General features: G+C 40.0%; 2 protein-coding genes across 3 annotated transcripts in view; one reads left to right on the top strand and one right to left on the bottom strand.

Annotated features, from left to right (window-relative positions):
- Positions 1-1,190: 1,190 nt before the first annotated feature.
- On the bottom strand, positions 1,191-9,650 carry LOC111148723 (NADH:ubiquinone oxidoreductase subunit B1). The gene is made up of 5 exons (XM_022505524.1): positions 9,645-9,650; positions 7,019-7,137; positions 6,699-6,847; positions 2,225-2,369; positions 1,191-1,298 (listed from the first exon to the last, which is right to left on the bottom strand). Exons 1-5 carry the CDS (start codon positions 9,648-9,650, stop codon positions 1,262-1,264), a joined length of 456 nt encoding a protein of 151 aa, XP_022361232.1. The 3' UTR covers positions 1,191-1,261.
- The window catches only part of LOC111148694 (cleavage and polyadenylation specific factor 2), a 32,324-nt gene continuing 12,862 nt past the window's right edge, over positions 7,048-26,509 (top strand). Inside the window, exons 1-9 of one of the 2 annotated variants that reach the window (XM_022505483.1) lie at positions 7,048-7,185; positions 10,639-10,700; positions 15,881-16,055; positions 17,095-17,254; positions 17,328-17,433; positions 18,422-18,551; positions 20,196-20,311; positions 22,303-22,490; positions 23,141-23,431. In XM_022505483.1, the coding sequence (XP_022361191.1) occupies positions 15,907-16,055; positions 17,095-17,254; positions 17,328-17,433; positions 18,422-18,551; positions 20,196-20,311; positions 22,303-22,490; positions 23,141-23,431 (1,140 nt within the window). In that variant the 5' untranslated portion in view covers positions 7,048-7,185; positions 10,639-10,700; positions 15,881-15,906. Of the gene's footprint in view, positions 7,186-8,578; positions 8,639-10,638; positions 10,701-15,880; positions 16,056-17,094; positions 17,255-17,327; positions 17,434-18,421; positions 18,552-20,195; positions 20,312-22,302; positions 22,491-23,140; positions 23,432-26,509 lie in introns of those variants that run through there. The other variant, XM_022505482.1, reaches the window with a different exon arrangement.

Here is a 26,509-nt window from a genome sequence, read left to right as displayed (position 1 = left end):
TTTTCATTTGAAACTGCTAAACTGATTCCCAAAGGGGTACAACTCCTGGCAGCTACATTTTACATTCCTGACAGCACTGTGAGGTCCACTTACTCTGCACCCTAGCCAATACCAGAAATAGCATGTCTTTTGATTTTAACTATTCTATTAGGTGTGTGCTGGTATCTCATTGTGGCTTAAATTTGCATTTCCCTAATTACTATTGATGTTAGGAATCTTTTCATATGCTTTAGTTACCATCCTATCTTTTTCTGCAAAGTGTCTCTTAAAATCTTTTGCTCATGAGTACCTGGGTGGCTCAGTTGGTTAACCTTAGGCTTAGGTCATGATCCCTGGGTCCTGGGATCAGGGCTGCCCCACATTGGGAGAGCAGGGAGCCTGCTTCTCTGTCTGCCACTGCCTCTACTTGTGTTCTCTCTCTCGAATAAATAAAATCTATTAAAAAAAATTCTTTTCCTCATTTAAAAAAATTGGACTGGGCGCCCAGTTGGCTGAACACTTGACTCTTAAACTCAGGGTTGAGTTTGAGCCCCATGTTGGGTGTAGAGATTAAGTAAAGGAGTAATTTTTAAAAACTGGGTTGTCTTTTTTTTTAAGATTTTATTTATTTATTTGACAGATCACAAGTAGGCAGAGAGAGAGAGCCTGATGCGGGGCTCTATCCCAGGACCCTGAGACCATGACCTGAGCCGAAGGCAGAGGCTTTAACCCACTGAGCCACCCAGGTGCCCATGGGTTGTCTTATTAAGCTATAAGGATTCTTTACATATTCTAGATATAAGTTCTTTGCTATATATTACATTTTGCAAATACTTTCTCCCAGTTTATGGCTGCATTTTCATTTTCATAAGTGTCTTTTGAAGAGCAAAAAATTTTAAAACTAGTTCATGCTTTATGTGTTGCATTTAAGAGATCTTTGCCAAACTGAAGGTCACTAAAATTTTCTGCTAGTATCATCCTTCTAAAGCACACAGCTCAAAAAAAAAAAAAAAACATTCTGAAAAATATCTGAGGAAAAAATTGGCTATATGATTTAATAGTACTATCGTTTAAAATGAGGAAAAGAAAATGAAACACTGTAAATTTAATATAAATATCCTCAAATACTCAATAATGATTTATTTTTAAGCTAAGTGTGCGTATTACTTAAAACGTGGACTGCTATAGCAAAGAAAGACTCACACTTCAAATTAAATAATGAATGTTTTTATTTCTCTCCTAATTTTTAAAATGTGAACATTCTGTAATTCAGTCACAACCTTTACTTCCAGGTGACTTCTTCATTGGGTCTCAATTCCCTGTGTGGAAATTAAAAAGGAAGGAAAGGAAAAAGTATAAATTAAATTTTTATGGGGGGGGTAAAAGAGTCAAAGGAGTAAGAATTCAATATTTTATATTCTATTAAATTGACCCATTAAAACTTTTATATAGACTCAACATACTCATTCTAGTCTCTCATGATTTTGGAACTTTTACCATCCCTTCAATTTCATTTTTCCCCATTAAGGAACTGCAATTTCTTAGGCTGTATGAAAGCTATTATCCTCTCAATGAGTTCATCTGAGGTTTTCTAAACCTTTTCTAATTCATTTTCTCTTTCTGGAAAACCTTAACTGTAAACCTCCTCTTCACATCGACTGTGAATGTTGCTCAAGCCTCGGTTCCTCGAGCTTCTTCCCACTTAGCTGCATACCCAGTGGCAGACATGTTCACTCACTCTGCTGCCAAAAGAGCCGTCTCCAGAGACACAGCGTGGTACCAGGAGCTGCCAGCTGCCTTCTGATCACTCAGCCACCACACCTAAAGCTCTCCAGCAGTATTGCTGGGAACATGGCACCAAGCCGCTATTAGTACCATAGATTTCAGCTACATTCTGGCTTAAGTAAGATAATATATGAAAGCTTTATTAAAGGCTTTGGTGAGCTGGTTTATAACATTGTTTCTAGATTACAGTGCATCCTGAATGCCAAAAAAAAAATTTTTCAAACATTTGAAATAGCCTGTTCATAAACTGAAGACTTGCTGGCCATCCAAAGGTAATCATACAGTTTTGTAAAAGGATTAAACAGTAACTAATGCTATAAAATAATGTAACGTTAATATTACTTCCGGGGGCGGGGGAGAGACAACTCACCCCTTCTATTTATTTTTGGCATATCTGATATTAAAAAATTATTTCCAAGAGCTCATTAATTGTTCATTTAAAAGATGCGTACAAACTAACCTTTTAAACAACAAACTCTTGTTCCGGAAGGCGGTCAGCGTTTCATCATTCCTTCTGTCTAGATAACATCCAAATACAAACCCCACAGGCACAAGTATATGTACCCAGTGGTCACGAACAATCTGAATTATATTCATCCTGAGTGCTAGGGGGAAAAAAATTATCAGAAATATAACTGCCTTTGTAATATCTTGAAAAACTGCGTCTGAAACAGAAAGATAGCCCTGAATATAGGAGATCGATATTAAAACATAGTAAGCCTCTTCAAATTTGCTTGGGATCAGGATGTAGTACACAACTTAAAATCTACTTGATGACAATTATACAGGTGACAATGATTTGTATAAAAATTGCACTGCATTAAAAATCAATTTATTAACTTTTTTCCTAGCTCTACTAGTGAACTGATATGGTACAGTGCAGAGAAATGGAGAATATAAAAAAAATTCTACCTGTAAAAGTTGGGTATTTGCACCCTCCTACAATTAATTTAAAGCTTTTACACATGTGTAAAATATTTTTAGAATGTCTTACGATGCTAAAACAAATATAACTACACTATTATGCCAAAAGCAGAATTCTTTAGTTAAGCTATCATTACTGAAAACTAATTTCTCAATTAGCAGTAATTGTGACTCAGATAAACCCCATTAGCTACAATACTGCTAGTGCACAAAGCTGAAAACTAATTTTTGAAAGGAAATGAAATTTTAAAAAACTTCACTCAATGACATTATGGTAGATTTCAGTATCAATTCGAAGATTTAACAAATAAGGACAGAAGGGAATTTACTTTTATAGAATGACTACTAGGTACCAGAGCCATCATATCATCTTATATATAACATGAAATAACTATTATTATCCTCATTTTATAGACTAGAAAACAGCTTCACCTAAACAGGTATTAAATACAGAGCTGAAATTCAAGCTTAGGTTTGCTCCAAAGCTCTTTTTCTATTAGATCTCAATACCTCTCTAAAAGACCTCTTCTTGAATTAAAATTTATGGTACTTAGGGGCTTTTAAGTTCTAAGAGTTTCTGAAAGGTACAAGAGGAAGAATAGAACTAGAAGTCACCATATGGAAAATAAATTTGCCTTAATTAAAAAAAAAAGTTTCTGCAAAAATTTGTACCTAAAGATGAAATCAAAATACATCTGCCTATGCATTAATCTAAGACGAATTCATCATATACAATGGCTGAGAAGGTGTATGACAACATGGTGAGAGAATACAGGCCTGCCAACAAAAGTGCTCAGCACTCAACCGTGCTAGGGTTAGGGAGACTGGATTCCTGCCTCTCCTAAGACACTGGTTCTCACACTTACACATTCCAAATCTGTATTTCTCAAACTTCATCACTATCTAAAGACACCGGGTTGGAAAATGGCCATAAAGTTAAAAGTTGCACAATTACCCCATACTCTATTGATAAAGCGTATTACACACAGCAGGAAAATTATGTAAAGTTAACAAGTTATTTAAAATATAGAATTTACAGTTTAGTCATTAAAGTTTTAGTCTACCTCCTATAGCTGGAATTTTCAAACCTAAGTGCACATCAAAATCGTCTGGGGAGCCTTTATCAAAATAAGGACTTATTTTGGGGTGGGGGAGACTGGGTGGCTCAGTCAGTTAAGCTCTTGGTTTCAGCTCCGGTCGTGATCTCATGTGTTGCGGGATTGGGTCCCGGTTTGGGCTCCCCACTCAGCAGTCAGTCTGTATCAAGATTCTCTCCCTCTGCCACCACACGCCCAACCCCCTGCTGTGATCCAGCGCTCTAGTAAATAAATCTTTAAAACAAACAAAATAGGTACTTTTGGTCCTCCTTCCTTGTGGGGCTGGAAAAATCTAGTTGAAAGAATTTGTTATCTGATTTGATGCAAACAGTTCTTGGGCAAACTTATTTCCTAGAAGATGGTGGCTCTCTCAGCACTATGCCTTAAGTAACATTATTTGCATTTAGATACTGAAGCTCTCTTCGTGAATCTGACCAGGTGCCCGCCAGATTAGCCATTTAACTTGTTTAACAAATTTGAGCCAGTCAAGGATAAGAATAACAAAACATGCCTTAATCAACTAATATAACTTTGAAAGCACAAAACTGCAAAATAGTAGACAGTAGTGGTCTCTGTAGAACTCAAGCGATCATGTATTCAGTCACCTGTCCTCCTAAGTTCCTCAAATTTCTTAATAGGGGTGTTGTGGGGGTCAAGCCTAACCCTCAGCACAGGTGAGTCAGATACTGTATGTACTTTAACCAATGACAAAAGTGCTTGTTGACTTAGCCCAAGACTGTACTAAATAAGCCCATGGCCACCTGTGGGTATTAAGCCATTATTATTGTTGGCATTCTTCCAACAGGGCAAGTAGCTACTTTTGTCTGGCTCTACTCTGAGAATCTAAGAGGGGAGACAAACCCCGGAGACTGGCTGCACATAAGCTCTTATATACACTCTAGAGGTGAAGACTGATAAAAGGATTCTGTGTATTCAAAATCCGGAGTTGGGTTCAGCTACCATGATTCCATCGCTAACAGGTAAATGACAAATCTTAGTCCCAGAGGCATTTCGTATTACATTTGTATAATCTAACGGACTTTGGGAGCCGTGGCATTTAACATAATTTGTCCTCTGTATTTCACTGAGTGAATGACTAGGGAGGACAAATATTTATGGACCTAAGAAGTGAGCTAGAATGATTTCTTGGAGAATGGACAGGAGGGAGAGTATAGACAGGCTCTGGTCATGAGCCCAAGACCATAGGGGACTTTATTTGTTAGGCAAAGATCAGTGAGGTCCTCGGACAAGCTCCAATGAAATAAGCCCTGAAGTGTGGATGAACAGTGACATCCACATGGGTGCCCATGAGGCCACTGTACATATTAGTGTTTTTTTTTGAGGGGGCAGGGAGCAAAGGGGGAGAGTGAGGCTCTTAAGCAGGCTCCATGCTCAGCAAACATGGGGCACCAGCGTATGCCCCTGAGATCATGACCTGAGCCATAATCAAGACTCAGATGCTTAATCAACTGGGCCACCTAGGTGCTCCAGTAGTGTCTGCTTTATAAGACTCATGAAAAATCCTTTTACATCACAACTGGGACTTGCTATGGTATTCCTAATTAAAACTAATTAGTTTTTGTCTTATGGACTCAAGAAATCACATAACTGATCACCCATCCTTTGTTACCAATGTTTAAAATGTTTTGCCATAGCTCTAGAAAGAGCTCTTATAGCACTATCAGGTACAGTTCTTACTGCTTTTCATAATCGCTAACTCACGTAATCTTCCCAATTCTATACCATGTATTCACTAATGTCCCCAATTTAGTAGGCATATTTTTTTCAGATGAGGAAATCCAGGGCAATGGACTTGCCTAAGGTCACAGATGCAGTTAAGTAGCACAGTCAGTATTAACATTCAGGCAGTCTGGCTTCTTGGTTCAAGCTATTTGTGTTTTATTGATTGCTAGAGTAACTACCGAGGTGAACATTTAGACTGACCTCACTCAGTGTTATCTTATTTTTCCTAACATTACTTTTTTTTAAGGTTTTATCCACTTATTTGACAGATCACAAGTAGGCAGAGAGGGGGAAGCAGGCTCCCCGCTGAGCAGAGAGCCCGATGTGGGGCTCGATCCCAGGACACTGAGACCATGACCTGAGCCGAAGGCAGAGGCTTAACCCACTGAGCCACCCAGGCGCCCCCTAACATTACTTTTTCTTCAACCAATTTTTCCCGCCTAACTAAAAAAAAATAAAAAGAAAAAGAAAAATGTATCTGGAGTGTATTTTTATAAGTCAATTCATGTTGTAAAACGTAGATGAACAGATATTTCAAAAATTAAGTCCTAATCTCTAATTGGTCCCCACAGCATTTTAGATCGACTCTTTTTGAACAATACATACAATCTATGAAATGCAGTGCTGGATGCACGGAGAAACTGAACTCCTTGAGGTCTGGAACCGTGTCTTAACCTAGTACAAATTAAACATTATGTTTTTAAAAAGTGATTATTGTGTGTGGAATGGTCGGCTCAAGAAGACTTGCGATTTGGAAGAGACTGAGGTTAGTTTCCAATCCTGAGCAACCAGGGGACAGAACGCTGAAAACTTCGACCCATTTGTGATGCTCCCGCCTTCCCTCCAGCCTAGGGACGTGATCCCGGCCTATCTTCTCTTCAGGCCGGTCAGGGACGGTCACCTGATGATCCCTAAGGACGTTTTCCAATAACGACAACCTCCCACTCCCCTTCCCAAAAGCCGTCAGGTGCGAAACATGAGCCCAGCTGTCTAAGTGAAGAAAGCCCTATTTCCCTTTCCAGTCTCCACCGCTCGCAAGCCCCGGGGGGAACCTCCAGACCACCCCTCGCCTAAACACACCGCCGCCGAAGGCTTCCCTAGAGGTGGACCCTCCCCGTCTACACAACGGGGACCCGCAGCGCCTCGGGCCATCCTGGACCCCGGACCCACCTGCGCCCTTGGTGCCAAAAACGACCCCACAACCAAGGGCAGCGACGAACTCAGTCACCGGCGCCGGCGGAAGCTGCGGCCTTGGGACCTGCCATTCGCCACGCCGGGTCAAAGAGAGGGGTGGCGCTGGGAAACTGTACCTCTTCTCCCTTGGGATGTTGGGATCTTCTAGTACTTATTTTAGCTTTTAAGCATTATAAATTATTTAAAAGTAAGACTTCTGCGCAAGGTGACGAGACTTGTTGTCGTAAGAACCATCTCCTTTCCACAGCTTCGTCCCCACCCCCCCGGAACATGGTATCGCTCTGGGCATTACCCGCCTCAGAGGCTCGCCTCCAGTTTCAAAATGGCGGCCGCCATCAGGGGCCTTCTGCTGGATGGTCTTCACGGGTGGTGTTGAGCGAGTATCAGCTTGTCTCGCTCTTGAACCTGGATTCGACTAGGGGTTGGGAAGGGCAGTGGACGGCGTTGGGGGAGGACTGACGAGGCAAGTGGGGGCGGAGGGAAGGAGTGAGCCTTTGGATGGGGGAGGGGGCGTCGTCGGCCCTCAGGGAGACCCTGGCTCCACCTTGTCCGGGTCTGCGCTGGGGACATGCTCCCGGGATTTCGGTGGCGACTGTACTGGCCCGGCGTGGCAGAAGTGCTTATCGAGGGAAAGAAGTGATTTCTCCGTGGGTCTAAAGCCCCCGGTCTTTGTGGCAATCCGCACGATTCACTCGTGTGTTCTCCTTCCCTCTTTTTTGCTGTTTCCCGGCTGGATGAGTTAATCCGGCGCCAGCTTTGGCGCCTTTGGCCTTCGTGGTTGCCGTGTTTTTTAGCCTCCTCGCTGGGAGTCTTGCGTGGTCTCGGGCTCAGAGACCACGAGGTAGCTAAGCACTGGGCACAAAGTAGGCGTTCTTTTTTAGTTAGTCGATTCCAGGGACCTTTTAAGAAGTTACTGTGCTTTATTAAAATGGTCTCGGCCTTCTGCTCCTCCCGCTACCCCCAGCTCCCCAGCTCAGCCCCCCAGCCCTCCAGGCTCCCTTTGCCCTCTAGCGCTTCCGTCTCTGTTTTATTTGCTCTTAGGTAAGCAGGAAGTCAGACTAGCCTTAACCCCGTCGAGTCCGGCCTCCTGTCACCAGCCGAACATGAATTATCAATTGCCCATACCCTAATTTTTTATCTTATAACTCCTGTGATATATATATATATATATATTTTTTTTTTTTTAGAAAGCCAATTTTCTTCCCGAACTGACCAGGAAGAGACTTTTTGGACTCCGTAAACTCGGGGGCCAATCCAGATTTCTTCGTTTTCCCTTAGATTTTTGCCTAGTTCCCTTTAGCTGTCTGCAACACGCAAGGTCATCATTTCTCTCGCAAGTAACTGTGAAAGATAATTGAGATGTAGTAGTGTCCGTCAGGAAGGAATTGATGATCGTTGGGGTCCATTCTTTAAGCACACATGTATGTCGCTTTGAGTGCTGTGCTTGAATTGGGCAATACAAAGATGATCGCTTTTGCTCTTCGCGTATACATTCAGCATCCATTCAACAAATATTCTTGGTTCCCCTTTTGCGTGAGGTGAAAAAAAATAACCTCCTGAGACTACGTAAAAAGCTTCGTAAAGGAGAACTATTTCAGCTGGGTCTTGAAGGGTCAGAAGGAATTTACAAGGCTCAGGAGAAGGTCATTCCTGAATCTAGAGACTTGGGCAGGCTTGGCATACTGAGAGAGAGTGGGAGGATAAACGTCCTTGAGCATGCAGTGCAAGGGTGGTTGGTGAAGGAAGAGGGAGATTGAAAGCAGCTTGTGAAGGACCTTGATTTCCAGCTAAGGAGTTCAGATTTCATTTGTTAGAAAGTGCATACTTTGCACAAGGAAAGGGCATGAGTATATTTGTTTTTTTTAGGGTGGTCTCTGACAGCTGTATGGAGGATCAACTGGGAACAGGAAAACTAGGTAAGAGGAAATTGTCACTGAGGTAAGGTAATGATTGCCTCAGTTGAAATAGGATAGTGAGGGGCGCCTGGGTGGCTCAGTGGGTTAAAGCCTCTGCCTTCAGCTCGGGTCATGATCTCAGGGTCCTGGAATCAAGCCCCGCATCGCATTGGGCTCTCTGCTCAGCAGGGAGCCTGCTTCCTCCCCTCTCTGTCTGCCTGCCTCTGTGCCTACTTGTGATCTCTCTCTCTCTCTCTGTCAAATAAATAAAATCTTAAAAAAAAAAAAAAGGATAGTGAAGGGTGTGAGAGAGACCTTTCTGAAATGGCAAATAGGATTCAACAGGTGGCAGCAGTTCGGTGGATGGAGGGGGACTCCAGGGGTTTTGGTCCAGAAGACTAAATGGTTGGTGATTCCATTAAAATCAAGCCCAAGATATGTACATAAAAATAGGGTGGTGCCAACCTGCACCTTATGGAGTGGCCGAGCACAGCGGAGTACGGTACAAAGCATTGATTTTAAAGTCTAGATTTGTGCTATTACAGTAGCCACTAGCTGCATGTAGCTGTGGAGCCCTTGAAATTAGGGTTAGATTGAATTGAGATGTGCTGTAAATATAAAATACACACTGGATTTCAAAGACTTGATATAAAAGGTAAAATATCTCAATAATTAATAGGTTGCATAGGAAAATTATATTTTGAATAAGTTGGGCTCAATAAGGTATATTAAAATTAACTTCACCTGTCAAACTTATCAGTGTGGCTATGAAAAAAAGTTTTAATTACGTTTGTGGCTTGCATTGTATTTTTGTTGGGCAGAGCCAGTGTAGTCTAGGAATTCATACGGAGGTGCAATTTGAGCTGGGCCTTGAGACAGCGGTGAGCAGGGATGTCAGCAGCTTGCTGGTGCCCCCCATTGCTAGTTAAGGCATTCAGGTTTTTGTTTTTTCAAGCAGTGAGAAGCTTTCAGAGGTTTCTGAGCAAGGGTTAATATGTGGAGGGGTGTTTCAGTAGATTAGTCTGACCGTCATGTTTAGGTTGAGATGAAGGGAAGAAAGCCTGGAGGGGGAGAAACAGAAACCCAAATATAAGGTGATGAGGCCCTGCTTTAAGGTACTGGTGATGGGAAGGGAAAGGGGGTGATACACAGGTGAGGCATTTTGAGGGGGAAAGAATCAGGAGTTGGTAACAGACTACTCAAGAAGTAGCCTTGGTTAGATGAGGACTAATGAATTCATGTCAGAATTATAAAGTACATTTGAGGCTAAAGGAATTTAGTCTCAAAATAGAATCAGCAAAGTTGGAAGGAGGAAGTGATCTGCTAAATAGTCTTCGTTTTTATCTCCTTGCTTTCTGTATCTTATCTAATCAATCATACCCACCAGGTAATTTTCCTGAAATACGGAGTTTCCTGTATTGTGTCATTTTACTTCATAGTAGATCTTAAAATGTTTCTCTCTTGCCTGAAGAGCTAGGTCTAGAGTCCAAGACCTTCCATTATCTGGCCCTTTTCTATTCATTAGGGCTTTTCTTTCATTTTTGCTTATATGAAAGTGTGCCCGGCTGGTTTTTCCACTAAAACTCTGTCAGTTCTTATGTGCCTTTGATCATGTTATTCCCCCGTTTTCAATACCTTTTCTTTTTGTCTCTCCTCAGGTACTCCTAATCCTTAGCAAGTAATTTAAGATCCCACCTCTTTTATGATTCTTAATAATATGAGCTAATGTCGGTTTTTAAAATCTTATTTCCTAAATTGCATTATTTTAGCTTGTGATTATGACCAATTTGGTACATTATTATTTTTGTCTTTTATTATCCTTTTATTATCTCTGTTTTATGTAAGCTTTAGCTTCCTAAAATTATAACAAGTTTCTTTTTTTAAAAAAAGGACCGTTTATTACACTGCTTGCTGCCGCTCATGGTGTTCATCTTAGGGCAAGACATAGAAGTTAAACACCATAAGTAAAAACAGAATTAAATCTGTTACACCACATTCATCAGACTCTCTTTATTTTTTAGATTTATAAAGAACTCTTCCCTTGAATTCATGGTGTCTCACCCTATGTACAACTGAGATATCAGTAAGTAATGATGAACAATTGTATTAAAAATATCTTTTCCCCTGTTGAAATCTGGGTCTGTGTGCAGAGCTTTAACATGAACTGATTTACTTCTGTCCGCAAGATCTTTTGTATTTTCACTTCATAATCTAAAGAAAGTGGAAGTTAAAGTGGATTTGAGTAAAAAAGGGTTTCTCTTAGACCATTAATATAATTGTTGCACAGGAAGCTTTTTGGCAGGGAGAATTTTCTTTAGATCCTTTCCAAAGGATTCTTTCCATTAATATCTTTGTATTTACGGAGATATTAATCTTCGTATTTCTCCTACCTTATGAATAGGAACATGCTAAGCCAATATATTTTTAATTTTAACTTATTTATTTCATCAGTTCTTTACTGAACAACTGCTGTGTGTTTAAAACATGTGCTAATATAGTAGGATACAAACATGGGTCAAACCTGGCTTGCATCCAAGAGACCTCTCCCAAGCAAGGAGAAGTGCATATAAATGGGTAGCTGTTAATGGTGCAGTAAGGGCACTAAGCTCACTTGACACTAGCCGTGCTTCATTCATTTAATAAGCTTTTATTGACCCCCCCACTATGTGTTAGACACTATAGAGGCATTGGAGGGTAACTGTACCCAAAATAGATAAGGTCTATTTTTACATGGAGTCCATAATCTACTGCTGGGGTGAGCAGGAGAGATGGGAGTGGGCAAAGCAAGTAAATAAAGAGCAGGTAGTAGTGAGCAGTAAGTCTTTTGAGGGAAGCGGAGTGATGTTACAGGATGTAACAGGTAGGCAAGGACGTTAGGGTTGTTAGAAAACCATCTCAGAATAAATTTGAGGCAGGGAAAATATACAAACTAGCTAGAGATCTTCGTGACAGTGGAGATAGAAGGAAACTTGAGAAATCGCATGGAGGTAAAAATGCAGCACTTACAGAGAGACTGGACGTGGAATACAAAGGAAAGGCAGGACTCAAGGATGATGCCGTTAGAGGTCAGACGATAATTTATAGCTGTGGAACTGGTGAGATTACCTGGAAAGAAAAAAAGAAAGTCCTACTGAAGAGCCCTGCTGTGTTTAGAGGTTGAAGAAAGAAAGTAACTAGCAAAGGAGATGGGCAAGTGACCTAAGTTAGATACAAGGAAAACCAGGAGAGGGTTGACACGGAGGCAGAGTGAGGAGAACATTTCAAGGAGGCCGAACACTTACTTTTGCTGAATGCTGCTCTGGTTTCCGCCAGTTGTGGCCAGAGAAATAAATGCCCAGTGGCTTAAATTACATAGAGGTTGGTCAGTGACCTTGATGAAAGCACTTCTGTTGGGTTGGTGGAGAAAGATGCCAGCTTTGGGAGGTGAGAGAGTGGAGACACATTTGTGGACAAATATTCTGAGAACCTCTGCTGTGAAAGGGGAGCATAGAAATGATGAAGTACTTGCAGGGGATTGTAGGATTAAGAGAGGGTTCTTTTAAATTGGGAAATTCTAGACGATCTGCGTCTGCTAATAGGAGTGGCACATCAGTTATACATGGATAATGCAGGGAAAAGAAGGGGTGACTGAAGAGGTTCAGTCCTCTAGAAGACAAAAAATTAGAATGGGATCCAGAGTACTCATGGGGATTGGCGTTGGATGAGAGCAGGGCTATCGATTCCATGTAATTGGAGACAAAACAATGTTCATGCAGATGCATTAATAGAGTTGGTATTGGAAAATGGGTTATTGTCTAACGGCTTAGTTTTCTAGTTGAAGAATGAGGCGAGGTTATCAGCTGAGAGTCGGGTGGAGGGAGTGGAACATGACGCTTGAGCAGAGGAGGCAGTGTAAAATCAGTCTCAGAGATAGTCAACCTACTACAAAAACTCAGATTGATAGGTAGTGCTTAGTGCCTGTTTGATACACGTATATATATAGTTTTTCCATTTGAGATTTTTGACCATGAATTTAAAGAGCAAATAGCACAGTCTTGGGATTCTTTTTTCCTCTGGCAACATTCAGTTTCTGGAATAGGCAAAGTGAAGGATTGGAATCAGTCGGAGTTGGGAGTTCTACCAGGCTGCTACAAGGAAGGACCAGAGCAGCCAGATGCCTGATAGTGTTTTCAAGATACTCGTGATGGATTGTGGATCAGCAGGAAGGACGTGAATGGAGACAGGAGAGGGTGAAAGAGTGGGGGATGGGTTAGAGATTCAGTGAGGCTGAAGGATTTTCGAAGTGGGGTTACTGAGTAAGCAGGGCAGGAATGACGACAGCATGAGACACTGGAAGGTGAATGTTTGGAAATGGTGCAGCTCAGGTGTGATGAGGTCCAGGGGTTGAAGTGAGATGAGGTTATTGGAATTGAGAAAGTCGGGGGATTAGAGTCAGTAGTTGAGTTACTGAGGAAGATGGAGTCAGGAACTAAAGTCTCCAGTGAATGAGGTCCAATTAAGCCACGTCAGCAGTGAGGAGGAAAGTGGGAAGGCTCCTGGTGAACTAGCTGGGAGGGCCCGGAGTATATGGTGGAGGAAGGAGAAGATCTGGTTTGGGAGCTGCGGGGAGGAGCAAGGAGCATGAATGTCCTGCTTTGGAGGCACAGGGGGTGTACAAGGAAAAAACCCTGGGGAACACTGCAGGAGAAACCGTTTCGGTGAAGAGAACCTTCGGTGCAGTTACAGGTGAGGATAAGTGGCATCGTTCCAGAGGGCCTACTGGAAGGACTTGGGAAGGATAGAAAGTAGAGGAGTGGATCCGACTGGCAGACGTGCACATCAGTGATAATGGACAATCCAGGAGTCTTGGGTCTTCGTCTGTGACTGGGAAGAAAAGAATGGTAGATGTGGTGGGATTGGTCTTCTGACACCCTGTCATGAAAGGTGACAGTTTACCTGAGTTTATTGATAGGACCTTTGGTAGCTGGTAAGAGGTCATCAGGTGTGCTTGATCTTTCCTTCTTGAATAGGCTAATTTACTTCAAGGAGTGCAGATCTGAAATACTGCTGTGGAGTTGTACTTTGCTAATGAATGTTTTTGTAACATCTGCTTAATAGCACACAATTCTAGGTCTTAAATCCCAGTAATTGTGTTCATGTTACATCTCCTTGAACTATATGTAATAGGCATCCCAACATAAATTCCATCAAATATATGTTGAATACCATCTGTGTGTCAAGTTCTCTTTTAGGAATTGCAAACATAAGATTCTACCTGTTTTTTTAGTTGCTTACTTTCCAATGCAAGCATTTTTAACATGCAACGCCTAAAAAGTATGTGGGTTTCTATGGGTATGTGCACCTTGTTTGTTTTTGGAAGACTGAGGGGAGAAGGAATAGTCCATAGCTTTTTTTTTTTTTTTTAAAGATTTTATTTATTTATTTGACAGAGATCACAGGTAGGCAGAGAGGCAGGCAGAGAGAGAGAGAGAGAGAGAGGAGGAAGCAGGCTCCCTGCTGAGCAGAGAGCCCGATGCAGGGCTCGATCCCAGGACCCTGGGATCATGACCTGAGCCGAAGGCAGAGGCTTTAACCCACTGAGCCACCCAGGCGCCCCGTAGTCCATAGCTTTTTATCAGATTCTCAAGGGGGTCTATTTATTTAAGGACCAGTGGTCTAATAGGAGAGACATGAAAGCTAATCATTGTAATGCAATGAAATCATTGCCATCACAGAGAAAAATAAAGGAAGCACAAATTCACCTTGAAGAATGAGTTCATTAATTCATTATGTAGTTATTTATTGAGGAACTTGGTAGTCTCCATTCTAGGTAATTTACACATTATTTGAAATCTTCCAGCATCCTTTTTATGTGTATTATTATTAATGATTGATTTATTTTTAAAGATTTTATTTATTTGAGAGAGAGACAGAGGTAGAGAGAAAGAGAAAGCATGAGCAGGGAAAAGGGAGAAGCAGGCTCCCCACTGAGTAGGAAGCCCCACACAGGGCTAGATCCTGGACCCTGGGATCAAGACCTGAGCTGAAGGCAGACATTTAACCAACTGAGCCACCCCGGTGCCCCATAAGATTGATTTATTTATTTTAGAGACAGAGAAAGCATGCTTTTTGGGGTGGGGAGGGTGGAGAGCTGAGCATGGAACCCCATGCAGGGCTCTAACTCATGACCCTGAGATCCTTATTGGAGCTGAAACCAAGATGCATAACCAACTGTGCCAAGGTGGCCCCCCCGGCTTTTTTTTTTTTTTTTTTTTTTTAAGATTTTATCCATTTATTTGACAGAGATCACAAGTAGGTGGAGAGGCAGGCAGAGAGAGAGGGAGAAGCAGGCTCCCCACTGAGCAGAGAGGCCAATGTGGGGCTCGATCCCAGGATCCTGAGATTATGACCTGAGCCGAAGCCAGAGGCTTAACCCACTGCTCCACCCAGGCACCCCTTTTTATATGTGTTGTTAATACTCATGTTTACAGGTGAGGGTACATAAAGTGAGGAAAGGTTAATTAATTGCTTAAAACCACCTGGTAGTAGTTTCAAATCTGAAACTGATTGTAAAGTCTACCACTTTTCATTAAGCTTCACTGGGGAGCCACTGAAGGGCTCATTGTAAACAAGATTATGTAAGATCATGTTTGTACTTTCAAACTTAGCAGTGATGGAAATAGGTCTTTTAAAGTGTTTGCTTTCTGGGGTGCCTTGGTGGCTGAGTCGGTTGAGTGTCTGCCTTTCAATTCAGGTCGTGTGTCCCGTGTCCTGGGATCAAGCCTTGCATCTGCTCTTTGTTCAGCGTGGAGTCTGCTTCTCCCTTTGCCCCTACTCCTACTCATGCTCGCTCGCTCTCTCTTTCTTTGTCTCTCAAATAAATAAAATCTTTTTTTTTTTTAAACAAATAAAGCATTTGCTTTGTATGTTTATGGAATTTCTGCCCACTTAGAAACCTGTTATGGGGTACCTGGGTGGCTCAGTGGGTTAAAGCCTCTGCCTTCAGCTCAGGTCATGGTCTCAGGGTCCTGGGATTGAGCCCCGCATCAGGGGCTCTGGGGGGAGCCTGCTTCCCCCTCTCTCTCTGCCTGCCTCTCTGCCTACTTGTGATCTCTGTCTGTCAAATAAATAAATAAAATCTTAAAAAAAAAAAAAACGGTAGACTTGATGTCTAAGCCATTCCATGTTTAAAAAAAAAAAAAGAAACCTGTTATAATCTTGATTTGTACGTTGTTTGGGAGACTATGATGTACGTTTAATTATATTTTTATTTCTTTTGAAAAGACTTTTTGGATTGTTATTGGACCAAAATGACATCTATTATCAAATTAACTACCCTCTCTGGGGTTCAAGAAGAGTCTGCTCTTTGCTATCTTCTGCAAGTTGATGAGTTTAGATTTCTGTTGGACTGTGGCTGGGATGAGCACTTTTCCATGGATATTATAGATTCCCTGAGGAAGTAAGTTACTTTTCATATATCTAGACTTTTATTAAATCAGCTTCTCTTTTCTACACTGTAATACCATTTTGTGTTACACAGTGTTTGCTTTCCTTCCTCTGTTTTAATTCATAGTAAAAGACTGAGTTTTACTTTCTCCAAAGATCCAAATAGTGACTGTTTCCATTTGTAAAGTTTTGATTGCATTATGAGCTGTGTTTATTGAAATTCAGTAAAATGTTAAGTGTTACTCGGCTAATGAATCTCAGTAGAGACTTTGCACCTAATTTGAGAGAAGAGTAAGTTTACAAGAATTTGAGGAGAGGATAAACCTTCCACATGGAGGGTCTGCCAGCAGATCACATTAGCTTACTTCTATATCTTTTGATCCTCCATACTGAGCTTTGGTGCCCAGAATAATGACCATGAGATACAAAAGGATACTAATCTATCAAAAAAAGAATTCAGTTACGCTGTCGTATTGTACTAATTATGGAAGGAAAGATAAATATTTAAAAACTTAGAACTTGTAGCAAAACATTTTTTTCTAATTTCTTCTGTCAGTGAGACCACACGTTTTATTAATTGAGGTTTCACTGTAGTGAATATGCTATCCGTTGCCATGCTGAAAAGCAGAGGTAAAAATTCATAATAAAAATGTGGCCATTTAAATATCCTCTCCCTCTCTGAAACAAATAATACATTATATGTTAATAAAATGTAAAATAAAAACAAATATCTTCTCCCTAACCATTTCTGAAATTCTAAGTTGAGTTCTTGGATTTTAATAAATAGTATATGAAGTAGTCATTCAAAATCAGCTAATGTGTGGTATCGACTGGTTCTCTTTTCTTTTTCCTTCTCTTTTTGTATGTGTATAGACATCATCTATTTTGTGGAACACACCATACTTTTGCTATCTATGCAGGACGGGGTAATAATAATTGATACTGATAGGTATCATAATTTCAGCCCCTTTGCTCTTTTACCCCAACCTAGTCTTTACTCTTAAAAACAAGATTGGAGAAATTGAGAAGGCCTTTTGATCATGTTTTCCTAGGCATGTTCACCAAATTGATGCAGTACTTTTGTCCCACCCCGATCCTCTTCATCTCGGTGCCCTCCCCTACGCAGTCGGGAAGCTGGGTCTGAACTGTGCCATCTATGCAACCATTCCTGTTTATAAAATGGGACAGATGTTCATGTATGATCTTTACCAGGTAACTCACGCAGTTAAACGCTTTTTACACTCCAGCTGTGACCATGTTTAACCTCTGGTTTGTCTTCTTTTAGTCTCGACACAATACGGAAGACTTTACCCTCTTTACGTTAGATGATGTGGATGCAGCCTTTGATAAAATACAGCAGTTAAAATTCTCTCAGATTGTGAATTTGAAAGGTAAAAAATGTTTCCAGTAGTAAGTAATTGGACTAATGGGGTTTAACTGACTTTGAAAAGTACAAGGGGAATTTGTAGTAAAAATCATAGGCCCTGTGGTCTGAAAAAGAAGAGATTAGCATGTTCAGATATGTAACTCTGAACTTCTCCCAAGTCATTTGGATTTTAAAATATTTCAGACTAAATACTAACACAACGTTAATAGCTCAAGCCTTTTGACATGTAACTTGGGAAAGACTTTAGTGTTTACTGTGTATGATGCGCAAAGGTAACATGGCCAGGTCCTCCTGGGAGTTCAGCTAGGTTGAGGGGCTCAGATGACTAAATGTAGTGATCAAAGTCTTGAAGGAAGTGCAGTGCTCTGGCAGCATAGTAGAAGATAATGGAATTCTAGAATTGGATATTAAGAAGTTTATTATTTAATTAGGTCAGGAAGTTGTTAAGTATAGATTTCTCATCTGTGGAGGGAGATGTATTAAATATGAAGCCTTGCTTTGAAATTGAGAAAATGGTGCCACGGTGGACTCTGATGATTTAGCCAAGAAATACCAGCATCACAACAGTTTGACTTGTACTTAATTTTTCTATAGGATAAATTGTTTACCATGAGATTTGAATTGTTACTTTGTCAGTTTAGAGGTTCGCAAAAATGGAAACATTTGATGATTGTGTATGTGAATAAATATTCACATTTATTTGTTCATGCTAAGTAATTTAATAGGGTTCTGGGTCCAATCTCTTTGTAATATTTCAGTTTATGAACACAGGTATGTCTCCAAGAACTCATAACAAAACAAGAGTGTCTATAGGGAGGGAATGGAATAGCTGGGGAGCATAAGAGTGAGATTTGCATTTTCACTGTTTGCCTTTTTACTTTGGGATTTTGTATCATTGCATATATTAGCTATTAAAAATAGCTTACAAATAAATAAGCTTTCTTTAGGCTTGTAAAAGAAATCTGAGTATTGTCACTATCTTATTGACACAGGTAAAGGACATGGCTTGTCTATCACACCTCTGCCAGCTGGTCATATGATAGGTGGAACAATATGGAAAATAGTCAAAGATGGAGAAGAAGAAATTGTCTACGCAGTTGACTTTAACCACAAGAGGGAGATGTAGGTATATCAAGACAAAAGCTAATGGAAATGCAGTTGATATTGTTTCATTCTTTGGAGGGAAAATTAAACTAAAAAGTTCTTTTCTTTTTAGCCAGAAATCTTGAACTACTTAAAAGTCTCAAATAGTGAATTTTTTTCATTGTAAGGGGGAAACTTTGATATAAGAGATAATGTATTTTATAAATTGGCATGTAAGTATCCACTATATAAAGCAGATATCACTCTGGAGATGTTGTAAAGGAGATGAATTTTTGTACATAGGATTATATTTTATATGCTACTTGACCTACTATTTAAAGGAACTTTGTGGGTTGTTTTTTTTTGGTAAAGTTAGTGATTATGATATAACTATATTTAAAGTCAGACTCCTTTTAAAAGGGGACACAGTAGTTGTAATTTTAAATACTTCATTTTGTACTCACAGCATTAGTATAAAATTGTTTTGGTGTTTAGTTTCATAGAGGCTTCTTTTGTAATTTCTGTACATTAAGTTCATAGTTGTTTTATATGAGATTACAGTAGCCTCAAGATCTTTTGTATCTTATATTTAGAAATATATAAGACTAATAAGTTTTAGGCTCTTGTAATCATAGGATAATGAGGAACGTATGGGTATTCGAATAAATGGTATTTAAACATTTTGGGAAAAAGTCAGTTTGTGGGTTTGTTTTTTATCACATAACAAATTAATTTCAGATGGATTGGAGTTAAATAGAAAATGAAACAATACAGGTGAGTCTAATCTTTGATATGAAAAAGGGTTTTCTGAGTATAAAGGCAGTGGACCAAGTTACAAAGGAAAACTTTGATAGATTTGATTACATATAGATTTAAAACATCTGAAACAATAAACTAAAGAACAATAAAGTAGGGAGATTATTTGTAGCATTTTGCCTAAAGGCTTACATGTGTAAGACTAGGTTTTAACCAATTAAAAAGATGCCAGTTACAAAATGGACAAAAGTTACGAAAATCAAAAAATTTAAACCATAATTCTTTTTAAAATTAAATATCATTAAAATGATTTTTAAATGGTAGTATTCTTCTAGGAGATATTTAACGAATTGCTCATTCCCTCTGGAAAAGAGAGCTTTCTGAAAAAGATTAAATCTTTCTGGAAAGCCATTTAGCAAAATTGTATATTGTAGTAAATTCTAGGAATGTGTCCTAAAGAAACAGTCAGAAATGCAATTGAAGCTTCTTGCAAAAATGTTCTTTGAGATTATTTATAATGATGAGAAAAAGTAACCTAGGCAGAGGTTTTTACAATTGTTAAAAAACAGATTTAGAAACCAGTTTTAATATCATTGGGAGAAAACCAGGCTATAGAACTGAGTATAGAGACATATACATGAGATACCTGTTTTGTAAAATATATTCACATATATATGCCTAGAAAAGTGTATTTGTGTGCTTAGAAGGATATATACCAAAATATATCGATTTCTCTTGAGTGGTAGTACTCTGGAAGATCTTAATTTTCCTTTTTTTTTTAAATGTACTAGATTTCTTATTAATGAGCACGTGTCCTTTTATAGTTAGGGAAGGAAAAATCTTAGAAAGTTGCTTATGTTTTTGGGTGAGATAAGCAGTTGTTTATTTGAAATGATATAATACTCTTCTTCTTCAACTTTGTTATAGTCATTTAAATGGATGTTCCTTGGAAATGCTAAGCAGACCCTCCCTGCTTATCACAGATTCCTTTAACGCCACATATGTGCAGCCTAGGAGAAAACAGAGAGATGAGCAACTTCTGAGTACGTATTACGTAGTAATGTCCTCCGTGGAGGGGCATGGTGGTATGAGTTACAGTTTCTTCTATTTTGTTTAACACTTTTCTTGTCATGAGAGATTGATTAACTCTAATTTTTTTTTTTTTTTTTTTTAATAAAGAGAGGGAGAGGTCGGGGAGGGGCACAGGGAGAGAGAGAATCTTAAGCCGCCTCCACACCCAGTGTGGAACCTGTTGCGACTCAATCTCATGACACTGAGTTCATGACCTGAGTCAAAATCAAGAGTCAGGTGCTTAACTAACTCAGCCAGGCTCCCCTAACTCTAATATTTTTGAAAAAATATTATGTGACCATATTTTGTAGAAAAAGATACTTTAGTTCATTTGAATTCAGCTTTTGTGGGATAGGTGTTGAGATTGACTTCTCCTTGTCATTCAGCACATAGCTAGCTCTACCTGGCATTCGCTGATACATGTCTAGGGAATGCCAGAATATAGAAGGAGCTCATAGAAATCTGTTAAAAAAGGGTGCCTAGATGGCTCAGTGGGTTAAGCGTCTGCCTTCAGCTTAGGTCATGATCCCAGGGGCCTGGGATAGAGCCCCACATTGGGCTCTCTGCTCAGCAGGGAGTCTGTTTCTCCCCTCTCCCTCCCCTGCTGCTCCTCCTGCTTGGGTGCTCACTCTCTTATTCCCTCTCTCTCTTAAATAAATACTTAAAAAAAAAAAAATCCATTAGCAAAACACTTACACTTTAAAAGAAAAATGAGCAAAGGTGATACCTGAGGGTGCAAATAGTTCACTGATTTTTGATGTTGGGTGTCTTACCACTCTAATCTAGTAGTCTCAGTTCTAAAGAGGAGCCTCTGGGCCATCCCTCATTGCTTCTGCTTTGGCTCCAGCTGCTTTACCTTCTTACTCTTTTTTTATAAGCTACACAGGATTTCAACAGGAAAATTGGATTCTACTTTTTTTTTTTTTTTTTTTAAGGATTTTATTTATTTGACAGAGATCACAAGTAGGCAGAGAGGCAGGCAGAGAGAGGGGGGGAAGCAGGCTCCCTGCCGAGCAGAGAGCCCGATGCAGGGCTCGATCCCAGGATCCTGAGATCATGACCTGAGCCGGAGGCAGAGGCTTTAACCCACTGAGCCACCCAGGCGCCCCTAGATTGTACTTTTAAACATGTTTGAAACCACTGCTTTCATTTGTCTACTTAAAAAGCAGAGCTTGTGGGGCGCCTGGGTGGCTTAGTCGGTTGAGCATCTGCCTTCGGCTCAGGTCATGATCCCAGCATTCTGGGACTGAGTCCCAGGTTGGGCTCCTTGCTCAGCGGGGAACCTGTTTCTCCCTCTGGCTGCTGCTCCCCCTGCTTGGGCACATGCACTCTTCTCTGACAAATAAGTAATATCTTAAAAAAAAAAAAAGGCAGAATTTGTGTACTATATTGTTTTCACTTTAAGAAGGTATCAGTTTGTATGTTTTTTTGTTTGTTTTTGCTAAAGTTTGGTTTTACCAAATGTTTCCAAGCCAACTTTAATGTAGAGTGAGGATATCTACTCATAAAGATACTTTTGTTGGAAGAGGGAATTGGATCTATATTTTATTGTGTAGGCATGCAAACATATAAAATGTGTATGTATAAAATAGAGAGTATGAATGTGTGTATTAGGGTGTATAAATTTGGGAATCATTTATAACAAAGTTTTAAATAGCCACAGTATACTATAAGAATGTCATTTTCTATGTGTACTGTGGGTGAAGAGGGCTGGGGACCACTGATTTACGCTTTTTCAGTGGAAAAAAAATTGAGAATGAATGGCATTGTCTTTCATTCCTATGAACTTACATTCACAGAGTAAAAACTAGTTGTAATAACCTGAGTGGAATTTTTAAAATTGTGTACCTGGCCCAATAATTACTTATTTATAAGTTACAGTCTTTATACTGGAGATAAAGTCTTTAATTTTGTAGCAAGGTATTGTTATGTTCTCTATGGATTTTACATTCTTGTTTTCTAGCAAATGTCCTGGAAACACTTCGAGGTGATGGAAATGTATTAATAGCAGTGGACACTGCAGGCAGAGTTTTGGAACTTGCTCAACTCCTTGATCAAATCTGGCGAACTAAAGATGCAGGCCTTGGTGTCTACTCGCTGGCACTCCTAAATAATGTCAGCTATAATGTGGTGGAGTTTTCCAAGTCCCAGGTTTGTTTTCATGGTGTCATTTGTATTACAGAAGTTTTCTACAGAAATTGGACTTCTAGAAAACAATTTAGTTGCTCTTTGGATTTTATTTTCCTGTGAAAGAGGTTGATGATGATAATGGTAATGAACCACTTGTTCTGTGTGTTCACATGGAATATTTCATTTAGTCCTTCTAGACCCTATGAAGTAGGTTCTGTTTTTGTCCCCATCTTACAGATTGGGCAAGTTGCTTCTCCTCTAACACTTGGTATCACAATTTGTAAAATGAGGACAAAAGTAGAACCTACCTCATAGGATATAAATGTTGGAATCCATTTTTCTCTTCTTTCTGAATAAGCTCTTTCCCCTGAAATAGCAATCTTGGGTAAGATGTTTATTTAAAACTTAACACTCTGCTTTCTCAGTAAGAGTTAAGGTGACTTGTAACAACTACAATGCAGAATTGGATTTTTAGGGATGAGTTATGGGGTGGAAGGATATAATGGGGGAACAGAACAGAAAATAAGCTGCTTATCAGAATGGTACAAGTTTTAAGAACTACTGGTGGTAAATACTTAAAAGAAGACAGAACATGAACTTTTAGACCTTGAAGAAGACATTGCAATTATAATCTAGTATTTTCTAATTATGGCCATCCTTTCCCCCTATAGGTAGAATGGATGAGTGACAAATTGATGAGATGTTTTGAAGACAAAAGAAATAATCCATTTCAGTTTCGCCATCTCTCTTTATGTCATGGTCTTTCCGACTTGGCTCGGGTACCTAGCCCCAAAGTGGTACTCGCCAGCCAGCCTGACCTGGAATGCGGATTTTCAAGGGATCTCTTCATTCAGTGGTGTCAGGACCCTAAAAACTCAATCATTCTAACTTACAGAACTACTCCTGGGACTTTAGCCCGTTTCTTAATTGATAATCCTTCCGAAAAAATTACAGAAATAGAGGTAAGTGCTTGTATGTGAATTTTATCTTAAAAGTGTTTGGGAGACACATGTGTGATGTTTATATAAATCAGTGACCAAAAATGAAACTTGAAATTGTTTCCAGATTTTTACTAGAGTAACAGTAGAGAGCCTTTAATAGCACAGATCTGAGCTTCCTAATTGGAAATCCTCATTCTTTAACCCTTCCATGGTACCCACTGGAACCATGCCCAGAAGGTGCCACATACATACCTTATATTTTCAAGCACTCTTTGAAAAGTTCTTTTCACATTCTTTCCCTAATTGAAATCTGGCTGTTTCGTAACAATGACCTTTTTCTTGTAGATCTCTCAAGTAGATGCTCTTTTTCTCTTTCATGCTTCATGAACTTTGGGTGCGGCAGGGATCCTTTTTCTGCTTTCAAGCCATTTCTCTTCCCTTTCTGACGTGCCATCTGACCCCTTCTGACATTTACTGATCCCTTGGTTGTTCTCTGTCCTTCATTGGTGACTTTAATCCTGGTCCACAGTCTTCCTGTGCACGCACTCAGGACTGCATTCTTGATGACTCTAGCATCCATACGTGTGATCTGGCCAAGTCCTCGGCCCTCTCAGTCCCTTCACACCTTATTTCTTAATGATCTTTTCCTCCATTTCACCTTAGCCATCCCTTCCCACAATCATGCTATCTACTCTTGTGATCGTACCCTTCACGTTGTTACGGGTTACCCCTGAAGATCTCCACCTCAAGCATCCCACTCTGATCTTACCTTGGACTTAACTCTGATAGCCCCATGCCAGCAATTCTTTGGTTCCATTGGGACTTTTAATTTGTGAACCTTGCCACTTCTACTACTATCCATCATTGCTCCAGCTTCTAGTCAGTGGTCCATCATTACTTACAAACACTTTTATCTCTGTTACCCTCCTATTTATTGCACTCACCTGGCAAAGCTTTGACCCTAGTTAAACCATTTGCTTAACTGTGCTTATACCCAAGCAACCTTATGTTACTGGCGTTAAACACACTACTGTGTGGGCAGATTGCCCTTCACATTTGCGATGTCACATCTCAGACGGGTACCCAGCACCAGTCCAACATTCTCTAAGATACTCTTTTTTCCTACTCTCCAGTTAGATAGCTTTATACCCCCCTTCTCTTCAAATATCCCACAACTCAACTCAGCCCTCACCCGTAGCACATGAATTTGTTTCGAACTTAGCTAAGAAGTAGAAGCAGTCAGACAAAAATCCCCATATCTTCTCCCCACTAAATAGCCTAACTTGTTTCTATATCCGCATTTGCTGCTTTAGCTCTTGTTAACCAGCACAAAACAGTAGCCAGGTGAACAGTATGCCAAAAGATCATTTTGCTTAATAACCAACGAGCACATCTGTCAGTTTTCCAAAGCTAGTATCATTAACTGAAATCTGTAGTAGTGGATACTGAATGGGCTAATAACTGCCACAGTTGGGGACAGTTGTAGATGATTCTTTCATTTTTCCTTCCTAGTAGACATGTTAAAGAATGTTGTTTGTTAGAGGCTGAGTGATAAGCATAACTTAGTCTTTAACTCTACTCAAGAAAAGCACAAAAATAGTAACTGAAATCTCCTATACCTTCACTATAAATACAGAATTATTGAGGAAGGATGCAGAGCAAACATATCAAAGTAAAAACTGCCATTTGGGTTATTCAATAGCTTAGAAGCATGGAGTTTTCTTTAAAAATTAAAAGAGCTCAGGGGCACCTGGGTGTCTTAGCTCGTTAAGCGGCCAGCTTTTGATTTTGGTTCAGGTCATAATCTCAGTGTTGTGAGATTGTGTGATGGAGTAGAGTCCCAGGTTAGGCTCCTGTGCTCAGCGGGGAGTCGGCTTGAAATTCTCCCTCTCCCTCTGGCCCCCCCACCATGTGCATACACTCACTCTCTCTTTCTCTAAAATAAAGAAATAAATCTTTAAGAGAAAATGAAAAGAGCTCTTTGAAATACTTGTGAAATAGTTTCATCAGATACGAAATACTGAATTTGAAAATAATTACTAGAAATTCAATTAAGGTTGATAGGCATAGGCCATTTGAGGAAATAATAAAGAGAATATTAAAAGCTCTTTCAAAAAAAATTTAAAAAAGCTGTTTCAGTTTGAAAAAAATAGGAAAGGACATTTGGAGGTATAACTTGAAACATTAGTTTTTGACTTTTTAATAAGTAGTACTGACACTTAGGATTCTTTTCCTTTTCCCTTCATAGGAGTGTTTCTTCTATAATCACACCTTCTCTCTCCATGACCTATCAGTTTTTCCCTCTACAAGGTCATCTGCAAAACACTGTACTCTTTCTTCTCCCCCTAGTCCCAGGCTTAACTCTTCTCTGAGTCTTCCTCATTTCAGACAATAGCAGCACTTTCCACAGATTTACTGTAGCCAAAAAAGTACAGATTTTTTTCAGTGTCCATTGCCATGTAACATACTGGAAGTGTGCATGAAAGACACCTGTCTGGTCTGTACCCAGACCAAGGAATATCAGCAGTATCTCATACATCCCCTTCCAGAACCTTCCCCTCCGAGGAAAACCGCTCTCCTGACTTCTCATGCACAGATGCTATATTATAAACATTCAGGTGTTTTCAAATAAACGAACTCATTTTAGTACTTTATAATTGCACATGTGTGTGTATATACAGTGATAATTGAATCCAGTGTTTCCCAAGGTATGGTGTGAGGGCCCCTGGGAGGGGGTCCCTGAGACCCTTTCAGGGAGCGCCAAGGGTCAAAACTACTTCTGATAGGAATATGAAGATATTGTTTGCCATTTCACTGTGCCTACATTTAACATTGCAGGGTCAAAGCAGTGGTGGGAAAAGTGCTGGTGCCTCAGCGTAAATCCAGCAGTGGTACCAGCCGCCAGCCACTGCCCCAGCTGTCGCATCGTACATCAGCACACAAAGTTCCAGAAGGGTCCATTTCACTTAAGAATGTTCTTGATGAAGCAGTAAAAGTTATTAATTTTATTAAATCCTTTTAGTAAAAGGTTTTTAAAAATAATCTGGATGGCAGGATGGGCAGTACGCACACAGCACCTGTGTTGTTTACTAACACACG

Source organism: Enhydra lutris, unplaced genomic scaffold (assembly GCF_002288905.1).
Source record: "Enhydra lutris kenyoni isolate GAN:26980312 unplaced genomic scaffold, ASM228890v2 scaffoldscaffold20, whole genome shotgun sequence".
NCBI lineage: Eukaryota > Metazoa > Chordata > Mammalia > Carnivora > Mustelidae > Enhydra > Enhydra lutris.
This window is presented reverse-complemented; position numbering and strand designations above follow the sequence as displayed.

Coding starts and splice junctions, on each gene's coding strand:
- LOC111148723 (XM_022505524.1), bottom strand. Junction 6,848..7,018: donor ACTGGAGGCGAGCCTCTGAG/GCGGGTAATGCC, acceptor CAACATCCCAAG/GGAGAAGAGGTACAGTTTCC. Junction 1,299..2,224: donor AAGAGTTTGTTGTTTAAAAG/GTTAGTTTGTAC, acceptor ATTTCCACACAG/GGAATTGAGACCCAATGAAG.